At 57.9% G+C, this 27,670-nt stretch overlaps 1 protein-coding gene across 1 annotated transcript; it reads right to left on the bottom strand.

Moving 5' to 3' along the window:
• DAGLA (diacylglycerol lipase, alpha) lies at positions 1-26,675 on the bottom strand. The gene is made up of 19 exons (XM_008575798.1): positions 26,563-26,675; positions 25,894-26,105; positions 24,338-24,439; positions 23,754-23,892; positions 20,466-20,553; positions 18,160-18,294; positions 17,461-17,538; positions 15,261-15,385; positions 11,444-11,597; positions 10,774-10,857; positions 10,458-10,535; positions 9,948-10,028; positions 8,910-9,052; positions 8,479-8,547; positions 7,930-8,002; positions 6,339-6,535; positions 5,519-5,648; positions 4,881-5,068; positions 1-3,400 (listed from the first exon to the last, which is right to left on the bottom strand). The coding sequence occupies exons 1-19, from the start codon at positions 26,655-26,657 to the stop codon at positions 2,440-2,442; spliced, it is 3,132 nt and encodes a 1,043-aa protein (XP_008574020.1). The 5' UTR covers positions 26,658-26,675; the 3' UTR covers positions 1-2,439.
• Between the last annotated feature and the right edge of the window lie 995 nt (positions 26,676-27,670).

Genomic DNA, 27,670 nt, shown 5'->3' with positions numbered 1-27,670 from the left:
TGCTTCTACATCCAGTTTATACACAGTTCTATACAATATACAGAAACCTTTATATACAGATATATTTATAGAATAAGCTATATTAATTTGTCTCTCCTTTTTACAGCAATATTAGTTTGGATCTTTCATACATTAAGTACAAAAAGAGTCACGGGAAAATGGCACGTAGAGAGTGCATGAGGGTCTGTGGGGCCCGGCGGCTCACTACCGATTGCATATGGAGGTCGTCCAGGCCCCTGGTAGGTCAGGCCAGCACACGGCTGGGACAGCTTGTGCTGCGGGTCTGGGGAACAGAGTGGGGGTTGGTCTGAGCCGAGCTGGGCTGAGGGGGGTGGCTCAGACCCCCCAAATGTGGTATGGGGTGGAGGAGGGAGACGTGCAGCAGGCCCATCCTTCAGGGGCTAGGTAGGGAGGGGGCAGGTTAGGGGTGGGCTGCTCCCAAGTGTCCAGGGCTGAGTCCAAGCCTGCCCCAGCCCCAAGCCTGTAACACAGTGTGGCTGCAGCCTTGGGGGTGGGGGGGTCTGTCCCTGATGACTCAGTCCTGGGCATGGGTGGGTGACACACCCACCTTAGAGGTCCCAGGACCCACCCTGGCAGAGAAGGAATTAAAAGGCCAGACACCAAGTCTCCCTGCTACTGGCTGGGGTACTTGATTTAAGATTTTGTCTTGTTTTTTAAACTCTAAGAGCCACTGATTCCACCTTGCTTCTGTGCTGGGCTGAGGCCATGCCTCAGCAGGGGCAGGGATTCCTGGAGTCTGGTGAGGGTAGGAGTTGCAGAGAATGAGGGGAGGCCCAGCTCCCAGGTCTCTGTCCCTATCTGTCAGGGTAGGCAGGTGTTCTGAGGGCAGCCATGCAGGCCAATCCCAGCTGTGTGTGGAGTGGGTGTGGAGGAGTCAGGATTCAGGCCCCAGACACCAGTGATCATGAGATGGGGGGGTCTTGGTCAGGGGAGCCTAGGCGACCCAGGGAGGCTGTGGGCGGGGCCAGAGTGGGAGGGACCATGCCTCCAGGACAGGAAGGCACAAGCAAGACGGCAGCACCTGGGCTCACACCAGGGGTGAGAGCCACAGGCGAGACAGGGCAACAGGTGCTGTCCGAAGCTGCACTGTCCTGCGGCCCTGCCTCCCAGGCCCCAGCATGCGGGCAGGGCAGGTAGGGTGAGCGGCCCCCAGCAGCCCCTTCCTCAGGAATGGTGCACACTCATGCACATGCACACACACACCTGACACTAGCATGCACGACCTCCTCTACCCCTGCCTCTGGGGAAGGGCCAGGTCACCACCTCCCAACTGCTTCCCAAACCCTATAGAGAAGGAACCCCTATGGGGGCCTCAGGCTAAATTAGGACATCCCCCAAGCTCCTGGTCCTCCTGGTCCCTCCCCTGGGCAAGTAGGCAGAGGATCTCCTGCCATGTCCCACAAAACCCCACTTTCAGCCCCACTTCCTGCCAAGAGGACATTGGAGGTGAGAGGGGAGAAAGCCTGGCTCTCAGGAGGGGGGCAGAGGCGTGTTTGGTTTCAGATTACAGGGCCCAGAGCTGCCTAGGCATGGTGGGGGTCATGTAAAGGGGTTAGGTAAGGCCCTCAGGGGAAGGGGCCTTTGGGTGCCTTCCTTCCTCCCAGGGCACTGACTCTGCAGCCAGGGGTGGTCACAGCAGTGCCCACCACCCTTCTAGTGGCCAGGATCCCTGAGGGCAGGAGGTGAGCAAGGAAGTAGCGGGCAGGTGGGGCAGGCCTGGATGCCCGCAATCCATCAACAGAGGGATCAGAATGGGGGGCACCATGCAGAGAAGGGGCGGTCCTGAACCCTCCCTCCTCCAGGTCTCTGGCTGACCTGGGCCCTGTCCAGAGTGGGGCTACTGGACACGATTGGGCAGGGGGTTTGCAAGCCCGGGACACATCCTGAGCCAGACCCAGCAGCTTCTGTAAACATATACAGCACTGTGGGCCACCCTGGTGAGGGGTCACCCCAGGGGGCTGGCCAGCAGGCACCAGATCTGGGGGTGGCCAGGGCAGATGCCAGCCTGGGCCACAGATGAGCCACCTCGGCCCTGGGAGAGCAGCCAGAGGGCAGTGGTGGGAGCCAGCTTACCCATGCCTGTCCTGCAACAGAGGGTGCCAGGATGCCCCCGTGGGGGGCAGTCAGGCCGAGGGCTGAGTACACCTGCCTATGTGGCAGTCTCCCCAGGCTGCTCCATGCCCTTCTCCATCTCTCCCCATTTGAGGGGCCAGATCCCAGCTGCTCTGGCTCTGGCTCTGGGGGTCCTAAGCTGAGGTAGGGATGCAGACACCCAGCTCAGCAGCAATGCCCTATGTCTGAGGCTAAACTGGCCCCTGGGGCCACTCTTCAAAGCTGCCTGGCCTGGGGGCAGCCACCAGGTGCCCACAGGGCCGCCTTCTCTGGCTTGGGCCACATTTGGCAGCCACTGCTGGGGTGCTAGCGTGCTGAGATGACCAGGTCATCCTGCTTGGCAGGGCTGGCCCCATGGCCAGTGGGGGTAGAGGTCCGGATCTTTTCTGCCGCCAGGCACTCCTGGCTGCTGAGGCCCGTGGGCGTCAGGTCCATGAGCTCGCCTGAGGAGCTGAGTGGGAAGGAGGGTGACAGTGAGATGCCCGAGGAGGGGTCGGCTGAACCGGCAAAGAGCCGCGGGGGCTTGGGCACCAGATTGGGCTCAAACTGGGCTCGGAGCAGGATCTCCTGCTGGCTGGGGGACTTGGGGCCCTCTGCATAGTCACTGGTGGGGCTCTCGGGCACCACCATGCAGTAGAGGTCCTGGAAGGAGCTGCTCTTGCTGTCCAGGTTGAAAAGGCTGTCGATGAACTCTGCGAACTCCAGGACCTGAGGGCTGGGCGAGTCCCCCAGGCGCCCGTTGTGCAGTGCCAGCTCTCCATGCGGGGTCGCCCCGCCACCCCCCCCACCCACCTCTTCCTCCTCGTCATTGGCCGCCGCACTGGCGGGCCGCTCAGGAGTGACACCCCCGCTGCCCAGGGCCGCCTCCAGAGGTTGGGTGTCCTGCGAGTGCTTGGACAGGCTGTCGGCCGCCAGCAGTTCGGTGCGTGAACTCAGGGACGGGTTTTCCTCAGGGATGGCAGGGTCGATGTAGAAGAGGTGGCCCTCATCGCGCTCCAGCACAGCATGGAGGCTGGGTGAGCCCCGGATGCTGCGAAAGCCCGAAGAGCGGCGTGAGTCGAAGCTGTACAGCGACTCCGTGTCTGAGAGACTCTCCATGGTGGCCAGTGGTGCCCGTCGAGCCTGCAGCTCTGCTGCCAGCCGCTCCTGGGTGGACAGCAGAAGCAGCTCCACGGGGTCTTGGCGGGTGGCCACCGCGGCGGCCACTGGGGACAGCAGTCGCCCCTCTGAGAAGCCCTCCAGGCTCATCTCGGACTGGGACTTGCTCCTGCAGAGGAAGGGCAGGGCAGGGTAAGACCCAGAAGAGGCAGAGGAGACAGACTCCCCAACTCCCTGTTGGGAAGGAACTTGCAGGGGGACAAGGGTACAGTTACTCAAGTGATCACTGAGTGGTTTGGGACAGGGAAACTTTATTTAAAAAAATAAATCGCAAGAACCCAAAATAGAAGACAAAAGGTTCAGTGTTAGGTTGAGCCAGGGTAGGGGTGCCAGTAGGAGCACAGCTGGAGTCCCCTGCACAGTACTCCTGTCACCATACTGATGAGAGACTGAAGCCAGAGAGACTGGCTGCTCTAGGTCCCTCCTGAGGCCAAGGTGGAACAAGAGAGATGGAGGAGGCAGGGAAGCAGGACAGGGGGAGGGCACTGCCCAGAGCTGCCCCGACTGCTCCCACCCCACGCCCAGGACTCCCATCACTGCCTTCTTCATACTGGGGATCCTCCCGCCTCTCCTGTGGGTGTAGCCCTCTGCTGGCTGGGGACCCCAGAGCCCCTTGCTCCGCAGGCCAGCCTGCAGGGAGTGAGTGGAGGATGGGGGAGTAGGTGGCTGCAGCAGTCACTGCGGCCAAGAGTGGACACTGGCCCCCTCCACTCATGCTGCTGCCACAGGAAAGGCACAGATGGCAGGGAGAGATGTCCAGGGGTCCCCACTGAGGGCCATGAAGCAGCTATCACCCTTCTCAGCAGCCTCTTGGCCAGATCTGTGACCAAGGGCACAGGATGAGGGCAGGAAGGGTCCCAGAAAGCAGAACGATCCTCCCCTGGAAGAGCCTGATGCCCCCAGAAGAGTAGGTGTGAATATGGGGGGTGTCTGCGGCCTCCATGTGTGTGAGTCTGCGAGCACGTGTGCATGCCTCTGTTTATGTGACAAGCATGTAGACCAGATGTCTGTGTATGTCAGCCAGTCTGGGTGTGTCCATGTGCCTGTGTGTCTGGGTCTGGGCACAGGTACATTCATGTGTTCGCATGTATGTCTGCCTGTTCAAGTGTGTCCATGTGCATGTGTGTCCTGTTCATGTGCATGTCTGTACGGGGCAGTCTGTGCACTTAAAACTAATAACTGTGTGCATGCGTATGTGCTTGCGTGAGCTTCACTACAAATACATAGGGGTATGTGTGTAAGTATAAGGGTGTCCATCCGTTGGTTTGGGTCTAAGTGAGTATGAGTGAATCTGTGTGTTTGTGGCCCAGGGTCTATGGGTCTGTATGTGCCTAGATGTCCCCTGGCCCATGTTGGCTTCAGTGACAGCAGACTTGGAGACAGGTGGAGCAGAGTGGGAGGGATCCTGAGCAAAGGGGGCAAGTTTGATCTCTCCTGTGCACGTACGCAGAGCTGCGTGAACATACATGGGCCCAGAATGTGCACAGAATGCACATGCACACAGTATACACACAGTATACACATGCACACAGTATACACGGTCCCTGCACACACGCCCTGGGGCGGGGCTGGGGGTGGTCAAGACCCACCTGATGCTGCTGTTGCGGTGGTCTGTGACTGGCAACTCCAGGGCAAGACCGGCGGGCATGGGTGGTCCTGTGGGCAGCGGCTGCTGCTGGAAGATGAGCTCAGGAGTCAGGTCCACCTCGGTGGGGCTCACCATGACCTTCGCGGCGGACAGCAGGGCCGTCTTTCCCTTATTGTAGTTCTCCAGCACCTGGAGACAAGATGGGGGATGCTGAAGAAGGGGTAGCAAGTCCAGCCCTTGGGCTGGTGTGGGGCAGGAGCCCGTCCCAGGCTTCTCAGCCTGCTGGGGTCAGCCGGGTGCCACCATCCTCCTCCTAAGGCGCCTGCTCCTCAGGGGAGCCTGGGGCTTGCTTCACTCCACAGAGCAGCTTAGCCCGCCTCAGGGACAGGTCCCTGGGAGTCTCCTAAGCTCCTCCCCATTGCAGATGCGCGGTGATGTAGAAGCCCGGGGTGTGTCAATCACCTGAGCTGGGCTCTCTGGGCCCACCAGAGCCCAGCAGGGGACTCTGGCCGAGTCGCCCAACCTCTCTGAGAGTCAGCGCCCTTGTCTGTAAAGGGGGGACCATGATCCAACCTGACAGGTATGACTGGTGGGGCTCTGACGAGGCGGCAGCTGCTCTGCTCCCCACAGAAATCTCACCTTGTTGAGCCCCTCCATGACCACATAGGGGAGGTGCTCGTGCAGCATGGCCGGCGAGATGATCACCTCGTTGAAGGCCTTGTTGTCACCCCAGATGGCAAAGTACGTGGGCTCCTCCTGCTCACAGCAGCTGAGAGGGACACAGGTCCAGAGGGAAGTTGGGGGGCAGGGGAGGCAGCCTGGCCCTTGCCCAACCTGCCCAGCAGGGCTGTGGCCCTAGGCCTGGGGCTTGCTCCTGCCTTGCCCTCAGCCTGGGAACGGCTGCCCTTGAGCCTTGGCCACAGTCCCCACTTAGCCTTCTACCCTCTTTTGGCCCAGGCCACACCTGCTCCACCCTGGGCAGGGCCCCACCTGCTAAGAGCATGAAGCGAAGTCTATCTACATGCCCACTCCTGTCCTCCTGCCTGGCTCACAGCTGTCTGCCAACTAATCCCCTCGGTGACGCCAAGTGACAATGGAGGTATGAGATGGCCAGGGCCTTATGGGTGACCCCTCCAGGGCATCCACTTTTACATGAACCATGAGTGGGGAGAGCTGCCCCAGGAGACACCAGGGAAGGACTCACCTGGGGCAAAGGCTGGGACTGTCGATAGGAGCCTGGAGTCCTGCTCTGGGCTGGCCTTTTGTTCTACTTCTAGGGCCCAGAGCTGGGGAAGCCCCCTCTATGGGGTCCCTGGACCAGTCTCCCAATCTGGCCCGCTGTCCCGAGGGATGACTGAGTAAAGGCCAGCCCTGCCCGCCACTGTCCCTGGAGGATACAGCCCCTACCCCAGATACTGCACCTGCAGCAGCTGACGCGGGACCCCTGGGCAGCACCTACCAGCACTGCTCTGCGGGGTGGTTGTGGACCACGTGGATGATGCGGCCAGGTGGGTAGAGTGGGGTGCTGGCCGAAAGGGCAATAGTCAGGTCGCTGGGGTGGGTCCAGAGCCGCGTGCTGGCCAGGGTGGTCACCTCCACCTCCTCGGGCAGCTCTGACTTGGGGATGCATTTGGTGGCCCCCACGATGATTCGCCACTGTGTGGGGCATGGGGGAGATGGGGACAGAGCTCAGCAGCACTGGCTAGGTGGGCAGGGGCAGGGGGTGCTCAGAAGGAGGGCTCAACAGGTGAGAGAGGGGAGGGGGGATGGCGACAGGGCAGGGGAGGGGCAGTGGCCAGAGCATTAAAGGTCGGTGCCCACCTGAAGAGGCAGTGGCTGAGGTGTACGGTGGCCAGATGGCCAATAAGATGCCAAGGACAGATGACATGGAATTGTTGAATTTCAGGGCTGGCAAGGGGTTGGCTGGTCTGCCAACCCCTCATCTAGTGGATGGGGAGACAGGCCCAGTGAGGGGAAGGAACTTGCTCTAGGTCACTCTGCAAGTCGGAGGCAGAACAGACCGCTAAGTTCAGTCCAGCTGTACCCACCAGGCCTGGCTGCCTCTGGGTTAGTTCCCAGCCACCTGCCTCCGGGGCCTGACACATGCCCAGGACTGGGTCTGCTAGGAGCAGTTCTGCCTCCCCAGAACCAGGCTCCTCCAGGCACAGTCCCTTAAGGCTTGGCTGCTCTGCCCATTGCCTGGCACCTGGTACCTGGCCCAGGGCACTCCATGCCAGAGGAGTCATGAGCACCAAAGCTGGAAACAGTCCAGACTGGGCTGAGACAGAATCGGAGTGAGGGCCCACTGAGGGAGGGAGCTAATGGAGGGTGACCACACAGAGGACCTGCTGGTCCACGTCTGCCTCCTCTTGCACCTGGCCTGCCTCAGGGAGCCTGGCCACAGCATCCCCACCCCCACGTGGCCTGGCATGCCAGAGGCCAACTTGCCACCGGAAGAGACCACCAGTGTCCTCCAAAGACCCGATGAGGATTAGGAAGAGCTGACCCACTCCTCTTGGCCACAGCAGAAAATCAGAACAAACTGTACACAGGCGTTCTCCACTGATCATTACCAGCCTGCCTTGAGCCGGGGCATCTCAGCAGGCCTTGGAAGAGGCCTTCCCTTCACCACTCAAAGCACTAAGCCTCGGGGAATGCTTTCTTCTGACTTGAGGCAGCTCTGTGTGATGGGAGCCCCTCAGTTCCAGTCCTGATTTGGTTATAACTTGTCATGTGAGCAAAAGCAAGTCCCTCCCATTCTGGGCCTCAGTTTCCCCATCCGTACAATGACAGGTATTGGTTGGGTTGAGCTTGGAGATGCTGAGGGTCTCATAGCCTGAAATTCTCAGGACACCAGCTGTACCCCAGCCCTGGTCTCAAATGGCTGGGGAGGACTTCTGGTCGAGATGGCAGAATAGATGGTCCCCAGTGTCATTCTCTCCCACAAATCAAATGGCTGAGGCTTCTTGTGTTTGTTGCAAGGGACCAGCGGTGGACAAGGGCAGGGGACAAGATGCCCAGGGAGGCCAGGGTGCTGGGTGGGAGCTCACTTTGGGCTTGGTGCTTCGCTGTAGGACATCCAGGAGCTGTCTGCGGAAGCCCTCCAGCTGGGAGAGGCCAATCCTGCGGGGAGCGGAGCAAGACGGAGCTGTCAGCCTGGCCTGGTTGGTGTCTGGGAAAGGTGCAGGGTGAGGGGCAGTGGAGGCAGGTACACGCCCAGCCCCCAGGAACAAAAGACAAGCCAGCCAGGGTCACAGGAGTTGGGGGTGGGGGGTCTGTGGCCCAGCAGAGCAGGGCCCAGGAGAGGAGGGGACAGGCAGGCACAGCGCCTGCCTTCACCTTGTCCTCACCACTGGGCAACTGAGGGCGGGTCCCTCGCGAGATGGGAATCTGAGTGAGAGAGACACGGGGGCTGGGGAGTGGGGTGAGACCTGGAGGAGGGAGGAACAGCTCAGGCACAAGACACGGAAGGAGGGAGTGCGGGTCCCTCGCGAGATGGGAATCTGAGTGAGAGAGACACGGGGGCTGGGAAGTGGGGTGAGACCTGGAGGAGGGAGGAACAGCTCAGGCACAAGACACGGAAGGAGGGAGTGACTCGCCTGGGGACGAGGTCTTTGCCCAGAACCACAGCAGTCACAAATTCCTTGGAGTACTCCATCGCATCCTCGCTGCAAGGGAAGCCGAGGTGGAAGCCAAGGCCAAGGGGGAAGGGGTCATGGTGTTCCAGAGTGGGGGCTCAGCCAGGAGCAGCCCCCTGGTACAGCGTCCTGGGTCAGAGCTGGGAGCTTGCAGGTGCCAGGCTGGGCTCCCTGCTCCCTGTTCTGCTTTTCCTACCGGCAAGGTTTTGCCAGGGGTAGATTCTGGGGTCCACAGGGCTTTCTACAGAACCTCCATCCCACCTCCACTCTCCACTGGTAAGGCCATCCCCAGGCCTCCCTGTGATCCGAAGCCACACTGCCCAGTCCAAAGGCAGCCAGCCCTCAGCCCCACCAGTCCCACCTGCCCAGCTCTGAGGCCCCAGGCTGCTCACCTCAGCAGGCCCCCTGGGGGGGAGTAGGCAAAGCACTTGAGGGTCGGGTACTGCGGGCGCAGGAGGAAGGAGAGGATGGCAGCAGTGCCTGCGCCCAGGGAGTGGCCCACCACAATCAGGCCGTAGTGTTTGGTTCCGCGGCCCTGGGGACCGAGACAAGCCTGAGAGCCCCACCCTGCTGCCTGCCCTGCTGTCTTAGCTGACACCAAGCAGTCAGAGAGGTCTTCCCAGAGTCCTGGGGTCATATCTGTGCTATGCGGATGCTGGAGCAGAGGGAGAGCCAAGCTAGGTCCCCACAGAGTGACTTCTCAGGGAGACTATTCTAATGAACTCCTATTTAGTCTTTAAAACCCTGCTCAGAGGCTACCTCCTCGGGGAAGCCCTCCCTGATTTTCCAGGAGTGGCTCACTCCCTTCTAGGCGTTGCATCTGTACCTGGGATAAAACTGTGCATCGCTATAGCAATTACACTCTATCATAATCATTTGGTTATCTGTCCCCATCTCTCTACCCTGACTACTAGACTGGAGTCTCCTGAAGCCAGGGACTGCTTTGCTTTGGAAAGAGCAGCCGGCAGCACCTCAGGAACTGCCTGCACAGGAAATGGTCAACAGGCAGGCTTAGATTGCCCCCAAGCAGAGCAGTGCCCCTTCTATCTGCTCTGTCATTATTTTCTTTGTCATTCTGCTCTATATTTTGAGCTGCTCCATAAAATTTCCTTCTGACAAACAGTTCTGCAGCTACGAGGCTTCTAAGCCCCTGGCCTGAATCATCTGTACCTCTAGCGCCTGGCATGGAGCAGGTGCTCAGAGACTATGGGCGGGGCTAAGCAGGATGCCCATGAGCAGCTGGTACAAAAAGGAGGGGGTCAGAAGGACCAAGCGAGGAGGGGGTTGGGAGCCAGGGGTCAAAGGTATAAGAGCCTGGCCTGCGGGGGAGGTGGGCGGCTCCACCATCCAGCCAGCCTCTGCTCTCTCCTCTGCTGCAGGCAGGGGAGGGCTGGGTGTTGGGGGGCTCGGTGGCATGGAAAACGCCTCACCAGGTCTCGCCCGAAGGCCTGGGAAAGGACCATCTCCTGCTCCAGCTTCTTCTTGATGTACTCAGCTGAGAGGACCATTCCCTGGGTAAGGAGGAACAGAGGGGGTGTTGACCAGCAAAACCATGGTGGCCCATAGCTCGTTAACCCTGTCCTGCTCAGTTTCCCCTTTGGTCCTCACAATGACCCAGTTGCCGGGGCTGATGGACACTCTGATCACATCATTCCCACTTCACAGATGAGAAAACTGAGGCTCAGAGGGGTGGTGTGTCTAATACAAACTGGTGAGATCTCTACCCAGCAGCCTCCTCAGGCTCTTCTGGGGACAGGATCTGGGCTGGGCAGGGCTGTTGGGGTCCCAACAGGGGGATCGAGGTGGACCTTCTGGACTAATCCACACCTCTCTGACCAATCTCTCCCAGGGAGCCCAGTGAGCAGGGAGGACCCCCCATGAAGCATCTGCATGCCAGCAGGGGAGGAGAGGTGAGGCGCGAGGGGGCATGAGGCGGGTACCTTGTGGCCCAGCCAGGTGCCATGGTGCCCCTCCACAGGGAGGCGCTCGGCATCACCCGTCAGGTCGGTCAGGGCATCCTTGGGGAGACAGGAGACAGGTGAGGGGCAGGCTGAGGAGGATGGGGAGAGGGAGACAGGCCCCTGGGGGCTGGGAGGGTCCACGGGGTGGGCTGGGAGCCATGCAGTGTACCTTGGGGGACAGGGTTCCCCGGATACTAATCACCACCTTCTTCTTGTCATGGTCCAGGGAGAGGGAGGCAGGCCCCTGGGGGCTGGGAGGGTCCACGGGGTGGGCTGGGAGCCATGCACTGTGTACCTTGGGGGACAGGGTTCCCCGGATACTAATCACCACCTTCTTCTTGTCATGGTCCACTGCCACGTAGAAGGGCGTTTCATAGACCTAGAAGGCGGGTAGCTCATGAGCCTAAGTGGCCCCTGGAAGGAGCCAGCCTTGGGGAAAGCGACCTAAGCAGGCCTCCTTCCTGGACAGGAAATACAGCTCCACTGATCACTAAGCCCCTGATGCCTGCAAGGCTGACGGGCTCCCAGGGGTCACTGTAGAGCCCTCCCATCCCCAGCACCCAGAGCTGCCCTGCCCTCCCAGCTCCCCTGTGACGTGGGCAGCCCCAGGGGCCACTGTCCCACCTGCTGTGTGCAGATGTCTCACTGCCTCCCTGAGGCTTCATGGTTTTATCCCGTGTTTCCTCTCCCCAAACAGCAGGGGCCAGAAAACCCCAACACTGGGCATGGGGTTGGTGTCCATTTTCACAGCCCCAGTGGTGGTGCAGGCCAGGGCACGGGGACAGGGGTCCACCTCTGGTCTGTCTAGCTAGGGGAGGGCTGTAGGCAGCAGCACTGCAGCCGGCCCATGCCAGCCAAGCCAGGGGCTCTTGCTGGCCTGCAAGGACAACTTCGTACCCTGGGCCCTCAGCTGCCTGCTCCTGACACTGGGCCCAGCCCTGTCTATCTCCTGCCTGGACCCTCACCGCGTCGTGGCAGGAGGTGTATACGATGTCCACAGCAGTCATGTTCTCGTCCAGGAAGTGGCGCCGGATGGCGATGGCATTGCAGCCACAGCAGTTGTCTTCCTCAATGGTGACTCCAGGGGCAAACCGGGGCCGGGCCGGGCAGAGGCAGCACCTGCCATGGGGTGGCAGCAGGCTCAGGGCCAGCGAACCCCTGATGGAGGTTCTCCTCCTATCCTCTCTGCAAACAGCTCCAGTGGGCTTTCAGCCCCAGCCCCTCTCCAAACTGTCCTTGCTAAGTCCCTGGGGACCTCCATATTACCAGATCCACCAACCAGGTCCTGGGCTTCCTCTTATACAGCCTCTTGGCAGCACTTGACCCATGGGTCCTTCCCTCTCCTCCTTCAGCTGGAGGTCCCTCCTGTCCTAGATCTCTCCTCTGGGCTGGTGGGCCCCTTGGCTCCAGGCTGAACCCCCCTTCCCTCCAGCCACACTGGGTTGTCTACACAATCAGTCTTGTACTCTAGAGGCCATCAGCGTGCCCAGGAGTCCCCTCCAGGCCTGCTCCTGACCTCCAGGCGCTTCCATCCAACTGCCTACTCGACATCTCTCCTCGGATGCCCGACACCTTCCAGGTCCCAACCCCAGTCCCTGGCTGCCCACACCACATGCTCCTGAGGCTCCCTCTCCCCCACTGTGGTTGCTCAGCTGCAGCTTGCAGCCACCTTTTGACACCTTCCAGGTCCCAACCCCAGTCCCTGGCTGCCCACACCGCATGCTCCTGAGGCTCCCTCTCCCCCACTGTGGTTGCTCAGCTGCAGCTTGCAGCCACCTTTGGCCCCCTTCCCCTCAGCCCACACCAGTCAAACACAGAACCACCCTCCCCACCTCCCCTGCCCCATGATCTTAGCAGGAGTGTTGCAGTAGCCTGCTGGCTGGTGCCCCTCATCTGCACTTGCCCCCTATGTCTTCAACTCAGAAGCTAGAATGACCCTCTAAGTCACGCCTTGTCTCTTTCCCACTTAAAACCCTACTGCGACGCCTTTCTTGTCCAGTGTAACAGCCCAAGTCCTTCCAAAGGCCCTACCCCATCTGGCCCTGGTCTCTCTGCCCTGCTGCCTCTGACTCCCTGCCTCACTCCAGCTACTCTGGCCATCCTGCCTGTCCTCAGACGCGCAGACAGAGTCCTGCCTCGGCGCCTTCGCACTGCAGTTCCCTCTGCCTGAATCGCTCTTCGGCAGGGGATCACATGGCTTGTGTCCCCACATCCTTCAGGCCTCTGTTCAAATGTGTGTTACAGTGAGGTCCACCCTGGCCACCTTATCCCACATAGTCAGTCCTCCCCTGACCCCCTCCCCAGCATCCCTACCCCGACCAGGCACCCCGCTTTTATGTTTCTCCAAAGACCCATCTGCGCCCACATGCTATCTATCTCCTTATCTTGTCTGTGTGTCATCCACTTCTCTCCACTAGGCAGTGAGTTCCACGGGACAGGGTTTGCTCTGTGCTGCACACAGCTATATCCTCAGCACCAAAAAAGTGCCAGCACATGGTGGGCTCCCCGCAGTGACGAATGGGGGAGCATCTGAGCAGGGTGCCTGGTTAGGGGGTGCAGCTTCTCTTCCAGCCATCAGAGGGAGCCAGCACCCAAAAGATCGGGCACCCGGCACCTGAGAGCACATGACTGGCCCTGCCAGCGGTCATGAGATGACAGCTGAGATTTTATTAGGAAACCTGGATTTCAGTGTTGCTGAGTAGTTTGTCTTCACTCAGAGCAGCATCTGCAACACTGTTACACACTTCTCAATGGGGAGAGGCCTCGCTGAGAAAGCCACAGGGCCTGGGGATGGGGCACCCCATGTGCACAGGGAGAGCCCATAGGGGTGGGGCACCCCATGCACACTGGACACTGGCCTTGAGCAAGCCCCGCTGCTGCAGGGTCAAGTGGTACAGGCCTGAGTCTGGGGACCCGAGCACTTATTCTCAGGCAGCTATCCCCTCTCTCCAGCATCAGCTGAGCATTAGGCTGTGACAGCGTGGCCTTTGGAGACTGGGGACATGGGTTTGAACCCTGGCTCAGATGGCCACTCTCTGGCTGTGAGGGCTGGAGAGGGACTGAGCAGTCCTAAGTCCCCATTTCCTCTTCTGTAAGACTGAGGTGCTGACAGCTCCTTCACAAGGCTGGTGTGAGTTAAAGGCCTGAGATGCAGAAGGGACCTGGCACACAGCAGGCCCTCCAGAAGTGGTGGTCTCCTCTCTCCAGTGAGAGGGCTGCCTCTGCGTCAGTGATCTGAGGGCCTGGGAGCCTGAGTGCCAGCCTGCGTTGTTGTGCTCTGCGTGGGATGGGAGAACCACTGCCAGGTGAACGGCCTGGGCCCAAGGCAGTGGGCAGCCCTCCTTTCTCCAGCTGGCACCCGGAGCACAGCTGCTGTGGCCAGGCTGGACACTGAAAAGGGCACAGGGCACTGGGCAACAGGCTCTCGGCCCTCTGGCCTCTGTCCTGACACCCATGGCTGCAGGCCTGGGCTTCAGGGCTGCCATCACACAGGCACCTGGTTCTTCTAGGCAGGGACTCTCTCAGCAGCACCAAGAAGCCTGATGCACACACCAGTACCCTTCCCACCCACAGAGCAGAGAGCGCCCTCCCTGCCAGTGACTCCCTGGGTTCTGAAACAGCCTATATGCAGGCAGGACAGATGCTGCCTGTTACAGGTAAGGATAAAGAGGCTCTGAGAGATGTCCCCATCTGCGAGTAAGCTGAGGAGCAGGACCTGCCAGAGCCCAGCTCTCAGGACTCCCAGCCCGGTGCTCACTTTGAAAAGTCCTTAGCCACCGCTGGGAGCCCAAGAACACAGGAAAGAATGCCAGGCATATGCAGCTGGCAAAGATGGGAAGGGGGCATGAGGTGTCCTGGTCCTCTCTGACAGCCACTGGGGGGTGGTGAGAATGCAATCCCGAGAGCCAACCAGGAAAGGAGGGCACTGCAGAGGGGCATGGCTGCTGTGGACCCCAAGGACAGAAGCCATGCCTGGCATGACAGCCTTTCCAGAACAGGAGCCCAGGGAGCTGTCCTCCTTCTGCCTGGCATGGGCTCAGGGTGGAGACACCAAGGACAGGGAGGGGCTCTTCCTGCAGCCTTCTGGTACCCTTTTCTGGCCCACTTAGAGCAGGGTCCACCCAGCCCACAGGCGGTGGGCTGAGGGCAGAGCCAGGCTGCAGGCCAGATCTGGGGCTGAGGCCTTTCCCAGCTTCCTATGAAGGGGGTTGGAGCCTTTCACGATAGGGCCTGCTTGGTGCCTGTCCAGAGACCTCTAAGGATTGGGCCTCCCTACCAGGAAAGTCCTTTCTTCCAGAAAGGCAGAGCATGGGAGGGGAACCAAGAGAAGGGAAAATGTGGGCAGAATGTAATGTTTGAGGGGGAAGGGAGAGAGAGAAAGAGAGCAAGGGAGAGCAGGAAGGGGAAGGGAACCAGCAGTGTAGACATTTCACAATATCTCACTTAGTCCTCTCCAAAAAATTCCGTGAGGTATCCCCACTTCATAGATAAAGAAACTAAGGCTCAGAAAGGTAGACCGACTTGCCCAAAGCTGCAAGTGATGAGGTTTGGATTCAAACCCAGAACCGTGTGATTCTAAAGCCCACAGCTTCACTGTCTAGGGATAATGTAGAATGAGAAAGGTTGAGGGCCAGAGAAAGTGCAGGAGAGAGGCAGCTCAGGCCAAAGGGGAGGTGGAGGCAGGGCAGCCTCCAGGGCACCTGGCTTCATTCAGCCCCTCCTTACACACACCACGGAAGGGGAGGTGCTGTCATGGCTGGGGGGTGGGACAGGAGTACTCACGAGCAGGACCGGGCCAGCTGGCAAAGGCCACAGGCGGGCTTCCGCATCAGATACATGGGCCATCCATAGGCAGCCAGGGCAAAGAGCATGTAGTAGCAGACCTCTTTGTAGCGCAGCATCTCTTGCTGGAAGAGAGGAGGCACAAGGCAGTCACCTCCTGCCCTTCCTGCTTGCAGCCGCAGGGCCAGCAGCACCCCTTGGTGGGAGCCTGCAGATCTGCCCCAGCTGGGAGGGGCTGCTGGTGCCCTCTTTCCCGAGGTGTGGAGCCCCAGCCCAGGAGAAGGGACCCCCGGGCAACACTCCTCCAGACGGTAATTGCATTTCCCTAATTATCTCCACGCAACCAGGGCACAAATCCTCCTGAGACCTGTCCTGTTGCTCCAACCTCAGAATTAATGATATGGGGACAGAAAATCACTTGGAGCCCTGGATCGATTTCCTTTGCCTGTTTTCCTGAGAAGGAAAGAGGGTGCGGGGTGTGAGTGGCCATCACCCGGCCTCAGCGATCAGGCCCTGGCAAGGGACTTGGCTGCTGGGAAAATTTAACCCTGAGAGGCCCTGGCCCTCCAGCTGGGGGTGGCCCTGACATGGGCAGCAGGGTGGGCATGTGGGCGAGGAGGCAAGTGGCCATGTCTCTCTGGCCCTGAGGTTCTTTGTCTGCAAATAGAGAGAGACCCCAACTTGACTCGTGGAATCACCTAAGTCACTGAGTCATCGGGCGAGGAGGCAAGTGGCCATGTCTCTCTGGCCCTGAGGTTGTCTGCAAATAGAGAGAGACCCCAACTTGACTCGTGGAATCACCTAAGTCACTGAGTCATGGCTCCCGAGGCTCCTGAGGCTTGGGGAGGGAGCCTTGGAGAGGGGCCACATCTCGGGGAGACTGGGATCTCTCCAGAGAAAGGCGTCAGTCTGAAACCCAGGATGTCTGAGGCAGAGTGGCTGCTGTTGACACCAGCTGTGGTCAGCCTGAGGGGCTGGAGGGAGGCAGGAGGCAGAGGTGTCCCAGCAAAGTGGCTTCCAGTCTGTCCCAAGTGCTCCAGGCGCCATGCTCCAGGAGCCACTGGGAGGACTCAGAGCACTTAGAAGGAATTAGTCACCTTGTAAAAGTTAAGGAGGGGGATTAGTCATCTCGGGAAGTGAAACAGGTTGCACCTCCATCAGGACCCAGAGGCTGGCTCCGTCTGCTCTTCAGTAATGAGCTGGAAAGGTAATTATCCTCTGTGTGCCAGGAGCTCCCTGCCACAGGGAGGGCGGGGCAGGGTGCTGGCAGCCTCTGCCAGGTGGTGGGTGTGGGCCCCGGCACCACAGGGCACGCTGCCTGCCCCTGCTCCTCTGCCCAGTGGCGGGGAGAGGGGAGGGGTAATTGAAGAACAGCCAGGACAGGCCCTGGGAAGAAGAGATGGGCTGGTTTGGGTACATGCTCTGGACGTGGCTGTTCTTAGGGAAGACATAAACGTAGACAGGGAGAACTCAGGCATCTCTAAAGGACTGAGATTTCTAAGAGAGTGAACCCTTTCTAGCAGCATCCTGACTGGCACTACCATTTACCAGCTCTGTGCTAGGAACTGAACTTAGCACGGCTCATCTCCTCCCACCACAGCTCTGGGTGGAAGGTGTGTCCAGCATCATTGTGCAGATGCAGGAGCAGGCCCACAGGGGAGGAGGGAGTTGCTCAGGGTCACAGGGATAGTAGTGGAGCAGGTGCACACCCACATCAGTCTGCTTTCCAAGGCAGGCGGGTTCTCTCTGCAGCCGGTCATGGTTTCAGCCTGGGCCGCACAGTGCCCTGTGCTGGGGCTCCCCCTGCCACAGGATCAGCACCATCTTTACCTGTAACACTGGATTTCTACAAAAGGTACTTGAAAAATCTCAGATACCAAAGTGCTATCTACACCCTGCTATCTTTTACAACCACAGCAGAAGCAATAATCACAGCAGCTCACCCTGGTGAAGCACTTGGTAATCTCAAGAGGCCAGGACCAAATGACTCTGAACTTGGTTAAGGGATTCAGGGGTTTTGCTTGTAGACACAGCATGATGTGAGGGATCTTGAGGGGGCATGATCTGAGAAGAGAGGCTCTCTGGAGAGCTGAGTGCAGCTGATGCTGTGGGGGCAGTTGGCAGGTGATGTGCTTAGGTTGTTCCAGCAGAGAGAGGGGGACTGGGGACAAGGTGGGTTGGGAAGTGATTTCTGACTCACCGAGTTCTTGAGGTCGAGGTACTTGGTGTTTCTGGTCACTGGCATCCCAGACAGGAAGGCCAAGATATCATTGTTTGCCTGTAAAACAGGCACATGAAGAAGGGTACTGGCCCAGCTGCATGGCTGAGAAAGGGGTCCAGGCCCCAGGCTCTGCCTGCTTCCTGAAGGCCTGAGAAGCCCAAAGGAACATGTGGCGTCTGGCTCTCCAAGATCTGGCCAGTTTTCCAAAACCTGAGGTTTCCCCATAATTCCAGTTGCTTCCCTTCTATCCAAAGCATCAAATCCCTGGGGACATTCCTAGCCCACACCGGGGAGGAAAGATATTTCATATGAGATGCTGAGGGACCCTAACTGGGATTGGTGAGGGGTGGGATGGAGCAGCAAATCCAGAAAGCTGATGCACCCAGCTGGCAGCACTTATGAGGGCCCTGCAGTTAGATGCCCTTTGTGGGCCGGCCCCAGGAGCAGCGCACAGCTGCGTAGACCAGAAAGGGAAGTCACTCCAGCAATAGTCATGAACAGCTGGCTGGAAGGATGAGCTGGCGAATGGGAGAGGAGCAAGCTCCAAAAGGCAACCTCCAGGGCCCTAGACGGTGCACGGTTTGGTCGCTGGGGAACCAAGCACTCAGCAGTGGGGGTGTGGGGATGAGGGGAGCGCAGGGGCGCTAGCTGGACAAGGAGCCGGCGGTGGGTACCCACCTCGTCCAGCACGGCATTGCGCTTGGCCCGCTGCCGCTGTCGGAGCAGCACCAGGCCAGCAATGATGTCGGATGGCACAATGTCCAGGTCCCGGAAAAACTCGGCAAAGAGGTAGGCAATTTCCGAGTAGGCATCCTATCAGGTCCAGGAAGGCAGGAGGCGGTGGCAGGGGAGCAGGAGAGAGGACGAGAGACTAGGTGTAAATCCCCTGGGGCTGAGAGGCTAGAGAAGCAGCGTGTCCGTGCTGGGCACCTCCATACCTGTGCAGCACCAGCTGGGCCTGACCCCATGTGGTCCTGAGGGCCCTGTCCTGGGCTTGGGCCCCTGCAGACCTGGTAGGAGCTGTGTGGACAACACTGGTCCTGCTTCCTCCTCCCCCGGCCCCTCTTCTCCTCGGTGGTCCTGTGGCACTCACTGTCCACCTTGCACACGTGTCAACCTCAGCCACTCTTCTCTTTCCCCAGACTAGGAAGCAAGGCTTGGAAGGTCCTAGCTTGTCTCCTCCAGCCTTTCTCTCAAGCAGAGAAGCCAAACTAAGCTCCCAGCTGCTTCCGTCCCACCAGCTGTGACCTTGGAAGGACTCCCTAAGGGCTCTGTGGAACCTTCCAGGTCTCAGGCCCCTTCCCCCGGCTGCCTGTGGGCTGCTGGCTCAGAGACCCCCTACGATGTACCTGAGCAGGGCTGTGATTGCTGGGCCCCTGGCCCCTCTGGCTTCCCTCCAGCCCCTGGCCTGAGGACGGCCCATGTCTGGGCCTCAGGCAGGAGGCAAAGTGGACGGAGGCAAGCCCTACTGGCTGCTGTGTGCTCTGAATCTTCCCTGCCTTGAGCCATGCGGGAGCCTAGAGGGTCTTCCTTGACAAGGTACTGTCAGGACAGGCTGAGGTGGGAACTAACTTGTGGCACTTGGCTCTGTCTCACTGGGTTTCACCCTCAAGCATCTGACACTTGTAAGAGAAAAATATCAAGTCGGAGGCAAGCCCTACTGGCTGCTGTGTGCTCTGAATCTTCCCTGCCTTGAGCCACGCGGGAGCCTAGAGGGTCTTCCTTGACAAGGTACTGTCAGGACAGGCTGAGGTGGGAACTAACTCGTGGCACTTTGCTCTGTCTCACTGGGTTTCACCCTCAAGCATCTGACACTTGTAAGAGAAAAATATCAAGTCTTGTAGACCCTACCATCTAATGGGACCAAACAGCCAGCTACTACTCAGCTCCAGCTAACCGGCCCTGCTAGAGGCCCAAGTGACCAGATTCGGACACACAGAAGTTTATATAAACACCCCTGATTTTTAAATATTGGCATCAGTTCAAACTTTTGAGCAACACAGCACAGGCTGATCAGAATGTGCTCTGGACTCACCCAGCCTCTGGGCCGTGGGTGTCTAAGGAACAACCCGTGCTCCGGGACCCCCCCCCCATGTGCTGCCTCTTCACCCAGCAGATAACAGACTCTGCCGGTGGGCCCAGAAGAGTGGGCATGCCCCCACCTGCTGGGGGCTGTCTCTTGCCCTCTGCATGAAAAGGCCCATGGGGTGCTCCCTGCCCTCCAGGGATTCTCGGGGGCTTACTTACACTTGATTACTCACTCCACGGCACACCAGGGGCCATGGGAAGGAAGGAGCACACAGGCTTCTGGGTGGCTTCCATGGGGGGCACTTCGCTGTCTGCCTAGAGGAGGAGCGGTTTCCTGACCTCCCTGGCTCTGCTACTAACTAGCTGTGGGACCCTAAGCAAGTCACTCCTCCTCCCTGGGCCTCAGCTGCTTGATCTGCAAAATGAGGGGTGGGACTAGATGATCTGTAAGGTTCTTGACAAGTGCTACAGGCTCCGCAGGGACCTGCCTCCTTCCCTCCCCTCAGGGTCTGCCCCACAGCTGACCCAGCTGTCCTTCAGCAGTGCCTTGGCACTAGCTACAGAGCTCCCAGGTGCTGAAGGCTGACTGTGCACCATCAGGACTGTACTAATCACTTTCTGGCTTTACTAGATCTTCCGGAGTAATTTGCTGCTTTCCTTTGTCTTCAGGTTGTCTTGACTTTTGAGTGTTTCTTCTCCTATACTAGACATGAGTTCTAGGGGTCAGTGCACAGTCTTCGCATCTTTCTGTTCCCCTAACAAAGCAAGTGGGTGCTGGAGGGAGTCGCTAGTGAATGCCAGACCCTCATGTGAGCAGGCTTTCCCCCTATTCATGCTCAATACCCAGCTCCCTTCCACCAGCCTTGCCCCACCCGACCCTGCCACAGGAACAAGAAGCTCCTGAATCACCCGACCACAGGGCATGAGCAGCAGGGGAGCGACTTCCCAGTACTTACTGACTGGGAGTCCTTCGTCCGGGTGCAGCAAAGGAACACTTTGAGCCGGCGCGACCAGCTGGTGGCCTGACCCTCCTCTAAGCGGTGCCTGCAAAGTGGGAGTGTCGGTATAGAAGGTCAGAGGTCTAGACCAGAGAACTGAGCCCAGACATTATGGAAAGAGGGCAGCCTGTTCCCAGGACCTTACCAAAGGGCTCCTCAGCAGGAGGGTCCGGGGAAGAACAGGGTCTAGGCACAGCCAAATCTGGGTGGCCAGTGACCTGGCTGAAGGCCAGCAGGGGCACTCCCTGGGGGACTCCTGCTGGCCTAAGATGGTATGCTGTTGGCCACGGCAGGGGATGGCCCCTGCTCCCTGGCTTTTGGAAGACTGAACATGGGCAAGCCCTGGGGGTTCAGAGCTTGGAGCCAAAAGTAGGGCTACTCTGCAGCTCAGGGGTCCAAAGGCTCAAAGAGAGCCCTGGGAGATGTCAGCAGGGTGCTGGGCCTCTCTGTTGCCTCGTTCCATCAGACAGACCTGCTTTTCCTTGGAAAGGATTTTAGATACTCGTATACTCTGTACTTAGAGGAAATGTCCGGGGCTGAGTGTGGCTCTGCATTTCCCACTTTCTTGAATCTGTTACCAAGGTAGGGAGAGGGCTGCTGCCCCTCATCTGCATGGTTGCTCCCTGCCTATTCTCACCCCCCACCCCCAGCCCTCTCAGATGGCGAATCAGGGTATTCAGGAGTCTGCACCCAAAGGCGAGGCAATGGGTCAATTATCTAATGCTGGGTGCCCAGAAGTCAGTGTGTTTTTGGCATAAAGACAACAGATCCAACGTTAAAACTGAACAAAAAGGGGCTGGCTTGCTTTTGCGCTTTGGGCTGGCCCTTTAAAAGTCTGATGCTGGGTGTCAGGAGAAGGCAAGGGTGGCCTGCAAATGTGCTTGAGGCACTTAACATCCATCAGGAATGACAGGCCAGGCCCTCCTTGAGCCTCTTGGCTCTTCTCTGTGGCTCAGGACCATTGCCTACTTCCCAAGCCCAGCTCCACAAGGCAGCTGACCACAAGGAGGAGAGCACGGGGGTACAGTCTTCCATGGCTTCAGGTGTGGGTTAGGAAAGGGTACAAGGGAATTGCTGTTTCTGAGATCTACCAACGCTTAGGGACTTGGGCAACCTTATACCCTAAACCAATGTCCCACCTTCCAGGGGCTTGATGAAGGGACAGTGTGCTGGCTAAGCTGAGTCCCCAGAGCATCTTCAATGTTTTATGACTGAATTGGGCTTTCAAATGGTCCAAGAGAATTTCTTGCTGGGCCTCTGACCCGATGGAAGTGCGGACGCTACACTTCACTGCAGTACCCGTTATACACACCAGGGGGCAGATGGTTTCAGGAATGTGAATGAGAAGGTGACAGGTTTGGTCTAGTGCATCAGTAAGGCTACCCAGACTAAGACAGGAGATGCATACTGTCTGGACAGAAAGTTCATGGACCCCAGCAGCCATCTGCTCAGCAGCTCACGGAAGTTAAGGGAGGGCAGATGTTCCTTCTGCAAAAATTCAAGATCAAGGCTCTCAGGGAGCAGTGCTGAGAATACCTCCCCCACCACCACCAACACATTTCAATGGAAGGAGAAAAGGCCAAGGACTTAAACAACTTCCTAATTTCCCAAAACCAAAATAACCTGACAGTGAGGGGCAGTAGGGGTGTGTGTGTCCCCACACTGGGAAGTTGCTGGCTTGAAAAAGCCCTTGTAGAAAAACTGTTTCAGAGCAGAGGGCAAGTGGAAAACAGCCTGAGAGCGGTCAGGCTTAATTAAGCAAATCCCATGGCCTAGGCTGCCTCTTATGCCCTAAACAAGAGCTGGAGAAACCACAACAGGTAGAGAGCCTGTAAGCTCTTACTCACCTTCAAGGGGCCAGAAACCGCAGGAAAGCTTCCTAATTAAAATGACAGCAACCACCAACCTCCAACTGCAAAGGCGCTGGCTGCCCTGAGACCCAAAAGCAATCACCATGACTCAGAAAGGGAAGAGTTTTTTCCAGGGCCAAGGAGCCCAGAAAGCAGGTCGGTGGGGGCATGTGCTCAGAGTGAGCACAGTGGGATGGGTGCTGGCCAGATGACCCAGGAGGGAAAATGGGCTCCAGGGCCTTGGCTCCAAGACCTGACATTTGGTGCTGGGAAGTGGCCAACCCAGGCATGGCTGCAGTGCCCAGCTGATGTGAAAGGTCCGAGGGAAGCCAAATGTAGAGGTGCAGGAGGGTGGGGTTGTGAGAATTCCTGCTGGGCAGGGGGCCTGGGAAGCCTGTCCCACTGGGTGAAGGCTCTAAGCTAGCTACTCTGGGCTGGAACGATGTGCCAGTTCCATGCCCCACCAACATGACCTGGGGCAATTGACCTGGCCTCTCTGGGATGTGGATTCCTCACTGTAGAATGGGTCTCACAACTGCACTGAGGTTAGCAAAAGGATTAAATGGACTAATCGTGTAAAGGGCTCAGCGTATGGCCTAACTCATAGCAGAAGGTCAATTAGCAGGAGTTACTGTGATCCACCCTGGAAGCTCCCCTCTCTTTTTCTTGCAATAAACAGGAATTATTATGACTCTACCTGGATGCCCTCACTCATTTTCTCTGCCACGGCACAGCTTCTTTACTTCTTTAAAACACCATGCAAAATTCACTCCTCCTGCCCACCTCCAGGAAGCCTTCCTTGATTAACCTCCTCCAAGCCCTGAATCCTAGAGGCAGTAGTTAAGCAAGGGCTCTAAAGCCAGACTGCTTAGGCTAGTTCCCAGCTGCACCATTTACTAGCTGTGTAACCTCAGGCAAATCACATAACCTCTCTGTGTCTTGGGTTTCTCCATCCGTATTATGGGAAGATGGTAACAGCTACCTCGTGGAATAGTTGTAATTTACAATATGCAATGCTTGGCTTGGTTTATAAGTGTCTCCTCCTACTAGTATCATCATTATTAGCACTAATGATGATGACAATGGTAACAGTAGCTACCATTTACTGAGAACTTACCAATGGAATAGTTGTAATTTACAATATGCAATGCTTGGCTTGGTTTATAAGTGTCTCCTCCTACTAGTATCATTATTATTAGCACTAATGATGATGACAATGGTAACAGTAGCTACCATTTACTGAGAACTTACCAAACGTAAGCATCGCGTTAACCACTTTGCACATATCATCTCATTTAAATCTCACAACATCATAGTGAGAATCCACTATTATTCCCAAGTTATAGACAAGGAAGCAAAGTCCACTAGGGGACTGCCCACCCACCAGCCAACTGACCGCAGGTTGTAGGTCCGCAGGTTGCGCTGCCTCCTCTTGGTGGCTCTCAGCTTGACAAAGGTGCGGCCCGTGGGGTCAAAGACGCAGAGGACAGTGATGCAAACGCTGAGGATGACCACCCAGTTGCACACGACCATCCCTGCAGGGGCAGCAGTGGGAAGCAAGAGGTGTTGGCGACACTTCCCTGGTTCCCCAGATCTGAAGTAAGGGGTGTTGGAGCCTCCCTACCTCCAGCTGCTTCTGGGACCCAACAGCAAGGCTCAGAAGCCCCTTGTCCCAGACTCTGTCCACATACGTGGCTGTGCCCTTGCTGAGCCGTGACCCCAAGGACCCTCAGCACAGAGCAGGCAGCTCTGCAGGTTTCCAAGAAGGTGTTGCAGAGGCTCAGCTCTTGCCCCGGGCAGCTCCACGCCTGCTGCCACCCATACCAGACCACATGGGTGAAGGAAGCAGCCTTGCCCAACCAACCTGCCAGGTGACCTTTCAGAAGCTGTTTCCCTCTGTGGTGCCCAGGCTTCTTCCTCTCTAAACTGATCCCGTCCCCTCCACTCCTAGGGCTGGCTGATGCTCTGGCCCAGACGTACCGAGGGTGACGTTCTTGGCAGTGAGGTCGTTGCAGGAGGTGTAGTACTGAGTGAGCCAGATGATGCCCACAATGGCATAGATGAACTCGATCACCAGGATGGCTACAAGGAGAGCAGGCCCTGGCTGAAAGATGGCCACTGTCTGCCTGCCATGGAAGGGCCCAGGAACCCAGGCCTGGCCCCTGCTACTACAGGACCTCCAGCCAGCTCAGCAGCAGGGGTCAGCATAAGACTCCCACTGCCCCTCTGCCTCTCAGGCCCACGGCTGTCCCTTCACCCTTCTGTCCCGTCAACCCCTGCCCAGTCTGCTCAGTCCCTTGTCAAGTGCCCATCACCTACTCTGGCTTATGTGCCCTTGGATCCCCTATGCCTCCTTGAGAAGGTATCTGGAAAAGCAGACAATGAAGAGGCACTTCCCTGCTCTTTCAGGCTTTCAGAATTACAGGCATAAACTCTGGAATCAAACGTATCTTGAGCAAGTTATCTAATCTCTCTGAGCCCCCGTTTTCTCATCTGTAAAATGGGAGTGACAACATCTACATCACAGGACCATGAGAAAATTAGGAGAGCGTGTCCATTTCATGAAAACCACTATTTGCCCTCAAGAGACCTCTGGAACTTGAGAGGAGGAGGAAGTGGAGGAGGGAGCCCCAGCAGCCAGCTGCTCAAGGTCTGCACCCTGCTCAGGCCTGTGCACTGGGCCCAGGGTGAGACTGGAGGGGAGGAGGTAGGGGTGAGGTAGGAGGAAGAGATTAGAAGACCTCACAGGGGACAGGATGGGAAGCCCCAGCTCCACAGGCAGTACTGTGGCAGCTAAGAGCCCAGTCTTTGCAGCCAGATAGCCTGGGTTCAAATTCCAGCTCTAACACCTACGCACTTACTAGTTATATGAACTTGAGGGTGCTAATTAACCTCCCTGAGCCCCAGTTTCCTCATCTATAAAATGAGATTAATTATAGCTCCTCCCTATGAGTTAACATGGGGGTAAGGGCTTAGCCCAGCGCACAGAAGCACAAGAGAAGTGCTTAGTAGGAATGCCCAGGAGAAGTGGCTGGAAACTGAGCCCAGGAAGAGGACACAGGCTGGTGGTCCAGGCCCCTGGCAGGCTTCCCACCATGGGGTGGGTCTGTTCTGAGAAGGATTACAAAGCAGGTGCACTTGGTTTACAATAGAGTTTGTCAAATTTTTTCTGTAAAAGGACAGAGAGCAAATATTTTGGACTTCGGGGGTCCTACGGTCTCTGTAGCAACTACTCCATCTCTGCTGTTATGGTGCCAAAGCAGCTGGAAACGATAAGCGAATGGGTGTGTGCCAATAAAACTTTATTTACAAAAACACACAGTTGGCTGGGTTTGGTCCTCAGGCGCCATGGTTTGCAGCCCCTGGTCTGAATGTAAGCCCCAGAAAGTCTTAGTTCGCTGCTGCACCTCAGTCTGTACAGGGCCTGGCTCAGAACATAAGCCCAATAAATAGTGACTAAATGAATGAATGAGCACAGGAGGAGACTGGAGGTGGGGGTCGTCTGGAGCAACCCCCCGAAGGCGGGTGGCCCTTACCCAGGCGCACGTAGAGCACGTACTGCATGGAGTCGCGGGGCTCTGTGTAGAGGATGCCTCCACGCATGCTCAGCCAGATGATGGCCATCTCGGCGATCATGCAGCTCAGCAGGATGCCCAGGTATCCACGGCCGTGGTCCACCAGGTTCAGGGAGCAGGCCTCGTGTGGGTTGTAGACCAGACCGAAGAGCACCACAGACAGGATCACAAACCTGCAGGACACCATGTGAGCGAGGCAGCGGCCCCTGCACCCCACACGGCCCCAGCAGGCAGGCCCTGTCCAGCCTGGGTCAGCAGGAGGAGAGGTAGCAGCAGGCACCTGCCCCATGGGACTGCCATCCACCTGACATCGAATACTTCTGAGGGTGGGTGGCCAGTGAGACTCAGGGACAGGGATGCGAGAGAGGAAGCCCAGCTGTCAGCTATGGAAGACAGCAGCAACAACCTCCCCAGCACTGGGGTCAGGTCCTGTGGCAGCTGGCAGGGCTTTCTGGGTTCCATGTGGGTATTGCTCCAAGGGGCTTGATGTTTCAGGCACCTCCTCCTGGGAACTGGGAGCATGACAGAGCCAGGGCTTGGGCCGGGCAGGGAGGAACAGATGGCTGGAAAGCTTCCTTCCAGGCCTTTCTCCCTAAACCCAGGCCTGCAGCCCTGACTCCTGAGACTCACCAGGTCGTGTGCAGGAGGAAGAGGAAAATGGCTGGCAGGACAAGGTCATCGCTGCCCACTGACCAGCGCCTCCGGAACACTACGATCCCGGGCATGGCTGGCGGCAGATCTGCAGAGGCTCAGTGGGCCTGGCGCTCACCTCCTGAAAGAAAAGAGGGGACCTGTAGCTGCAGGGTGGCTGCAGCACCCAGGACCACTGTACTCCTGGGCCACTGGGACAGTCCCCTGTGTAGCAAGTAGCACAGGCATCTTTGTCCCTGGCCGCCAGTTCCATGTCCAATGGTCCAGGGGCCTCCAGGCCACTAGAAATACTGACCCATCCCTGGGCAGGACCCGCCTCCTGCCCTATCCAGCCCCCAGAGCCAACACAAAGAACCTCAGCGCACGACACTGGCTTCAGCTTTACCTCTGAGTTCTCTCCTATCCCCAGGACTGGCGATCACCCCCTGGAATCAGCCTCTGCCTGGGGTTACCCCAACAGTAACTATTCAGCTCCATTTCAGACCTGGACTCACCTCCCCTTTCCTCCTACATGAGATCAGAGGGACCCTCAGCCTCCAACCCCTTTATCAACTTTCCACAAGGAGACCTGACCCAGTGCACACAATCCTTGGGGTCAGGGCAGGGGCTTCCTAGCCAAGAATGAGCCTGCCCCTCAGCACAGAGCCCAGCAGGGCAGGAGGAAGGCTGAGGGCTCTGGAGAAAAGGCATGTACACAGTTGTCGGCCGGGACTGACAGACATGGAGGGTGAGGAGTGGCCAGCACACAGTAAGTGTTCAGTAAGTATCTGCCGAATGAAGTCTGCAGTTTCTTGCTCTGCAGGAACCCTGCACACACGCCCTGTGGCTTGGTTTTGCGCCCGTCAGACAGAATTCCCAACTGCAGCTATGCCTCTTGGTAGGGATGAATATGAGTGAGAGGGCCGGCCCGTGGCTCACTCGGGAGAGTGCGGTGCTGATAACACCAAGGCCCCGGGTTCGGATCCCATATAGGGATGGCCGGTTCGCTCACTGGCTGAGCGTGGTGCTGACAACATCAAGTCAAGGGTTGAGATCCCCTTACTGGTCATCCCTATATGGGATAAAAAAAAAAAAAGAAAAAAAAAAA

The sequence above is a fragment of the Galeopterus variegatus genome, unplaced genomic scaffold (assembly GCF_000696425.1).
Source record: "Galeopterus variegatus unplaced genomic scaffold, G_variegatus-3.0.2 Scaffold1239, whole genome shotgun sequence".
NCBI lineage: Eukaryota > Metazoa > Chordata > Mammalia > Dermoptera > Cynocephalidae > Galeopterus > Galeopterus variegatus.
Note: the sequence above shows the minus strand (reverse complement) of the source record. Positions and strands in the feature narration are given on the sequence as shown.

Coding starts and splice junctions, on each gene's coding strand:
- DAGLA (XM_008575798.1), bottom strand. CDS start 26,657: ATGCCCGGGATCGTAGTGTTCCGGAGGCGCTGGTCAGTGGGCAGCGAT. Junction 9,053..9,947: donor AGGCCTTCGGGCGAGACCTG/GTGAGGCGTTTT, acceptor CTCGGTCCCCAG/GGCCGCGGAACCAAACACTA. Junction 8,003..8,478: donor GGCAAAGACCTCGTCCCCAG/GCGAGTCACTCC, acceptor CGCTCCCCGCAG/GATTGGCCTCTCCCAGCTGG.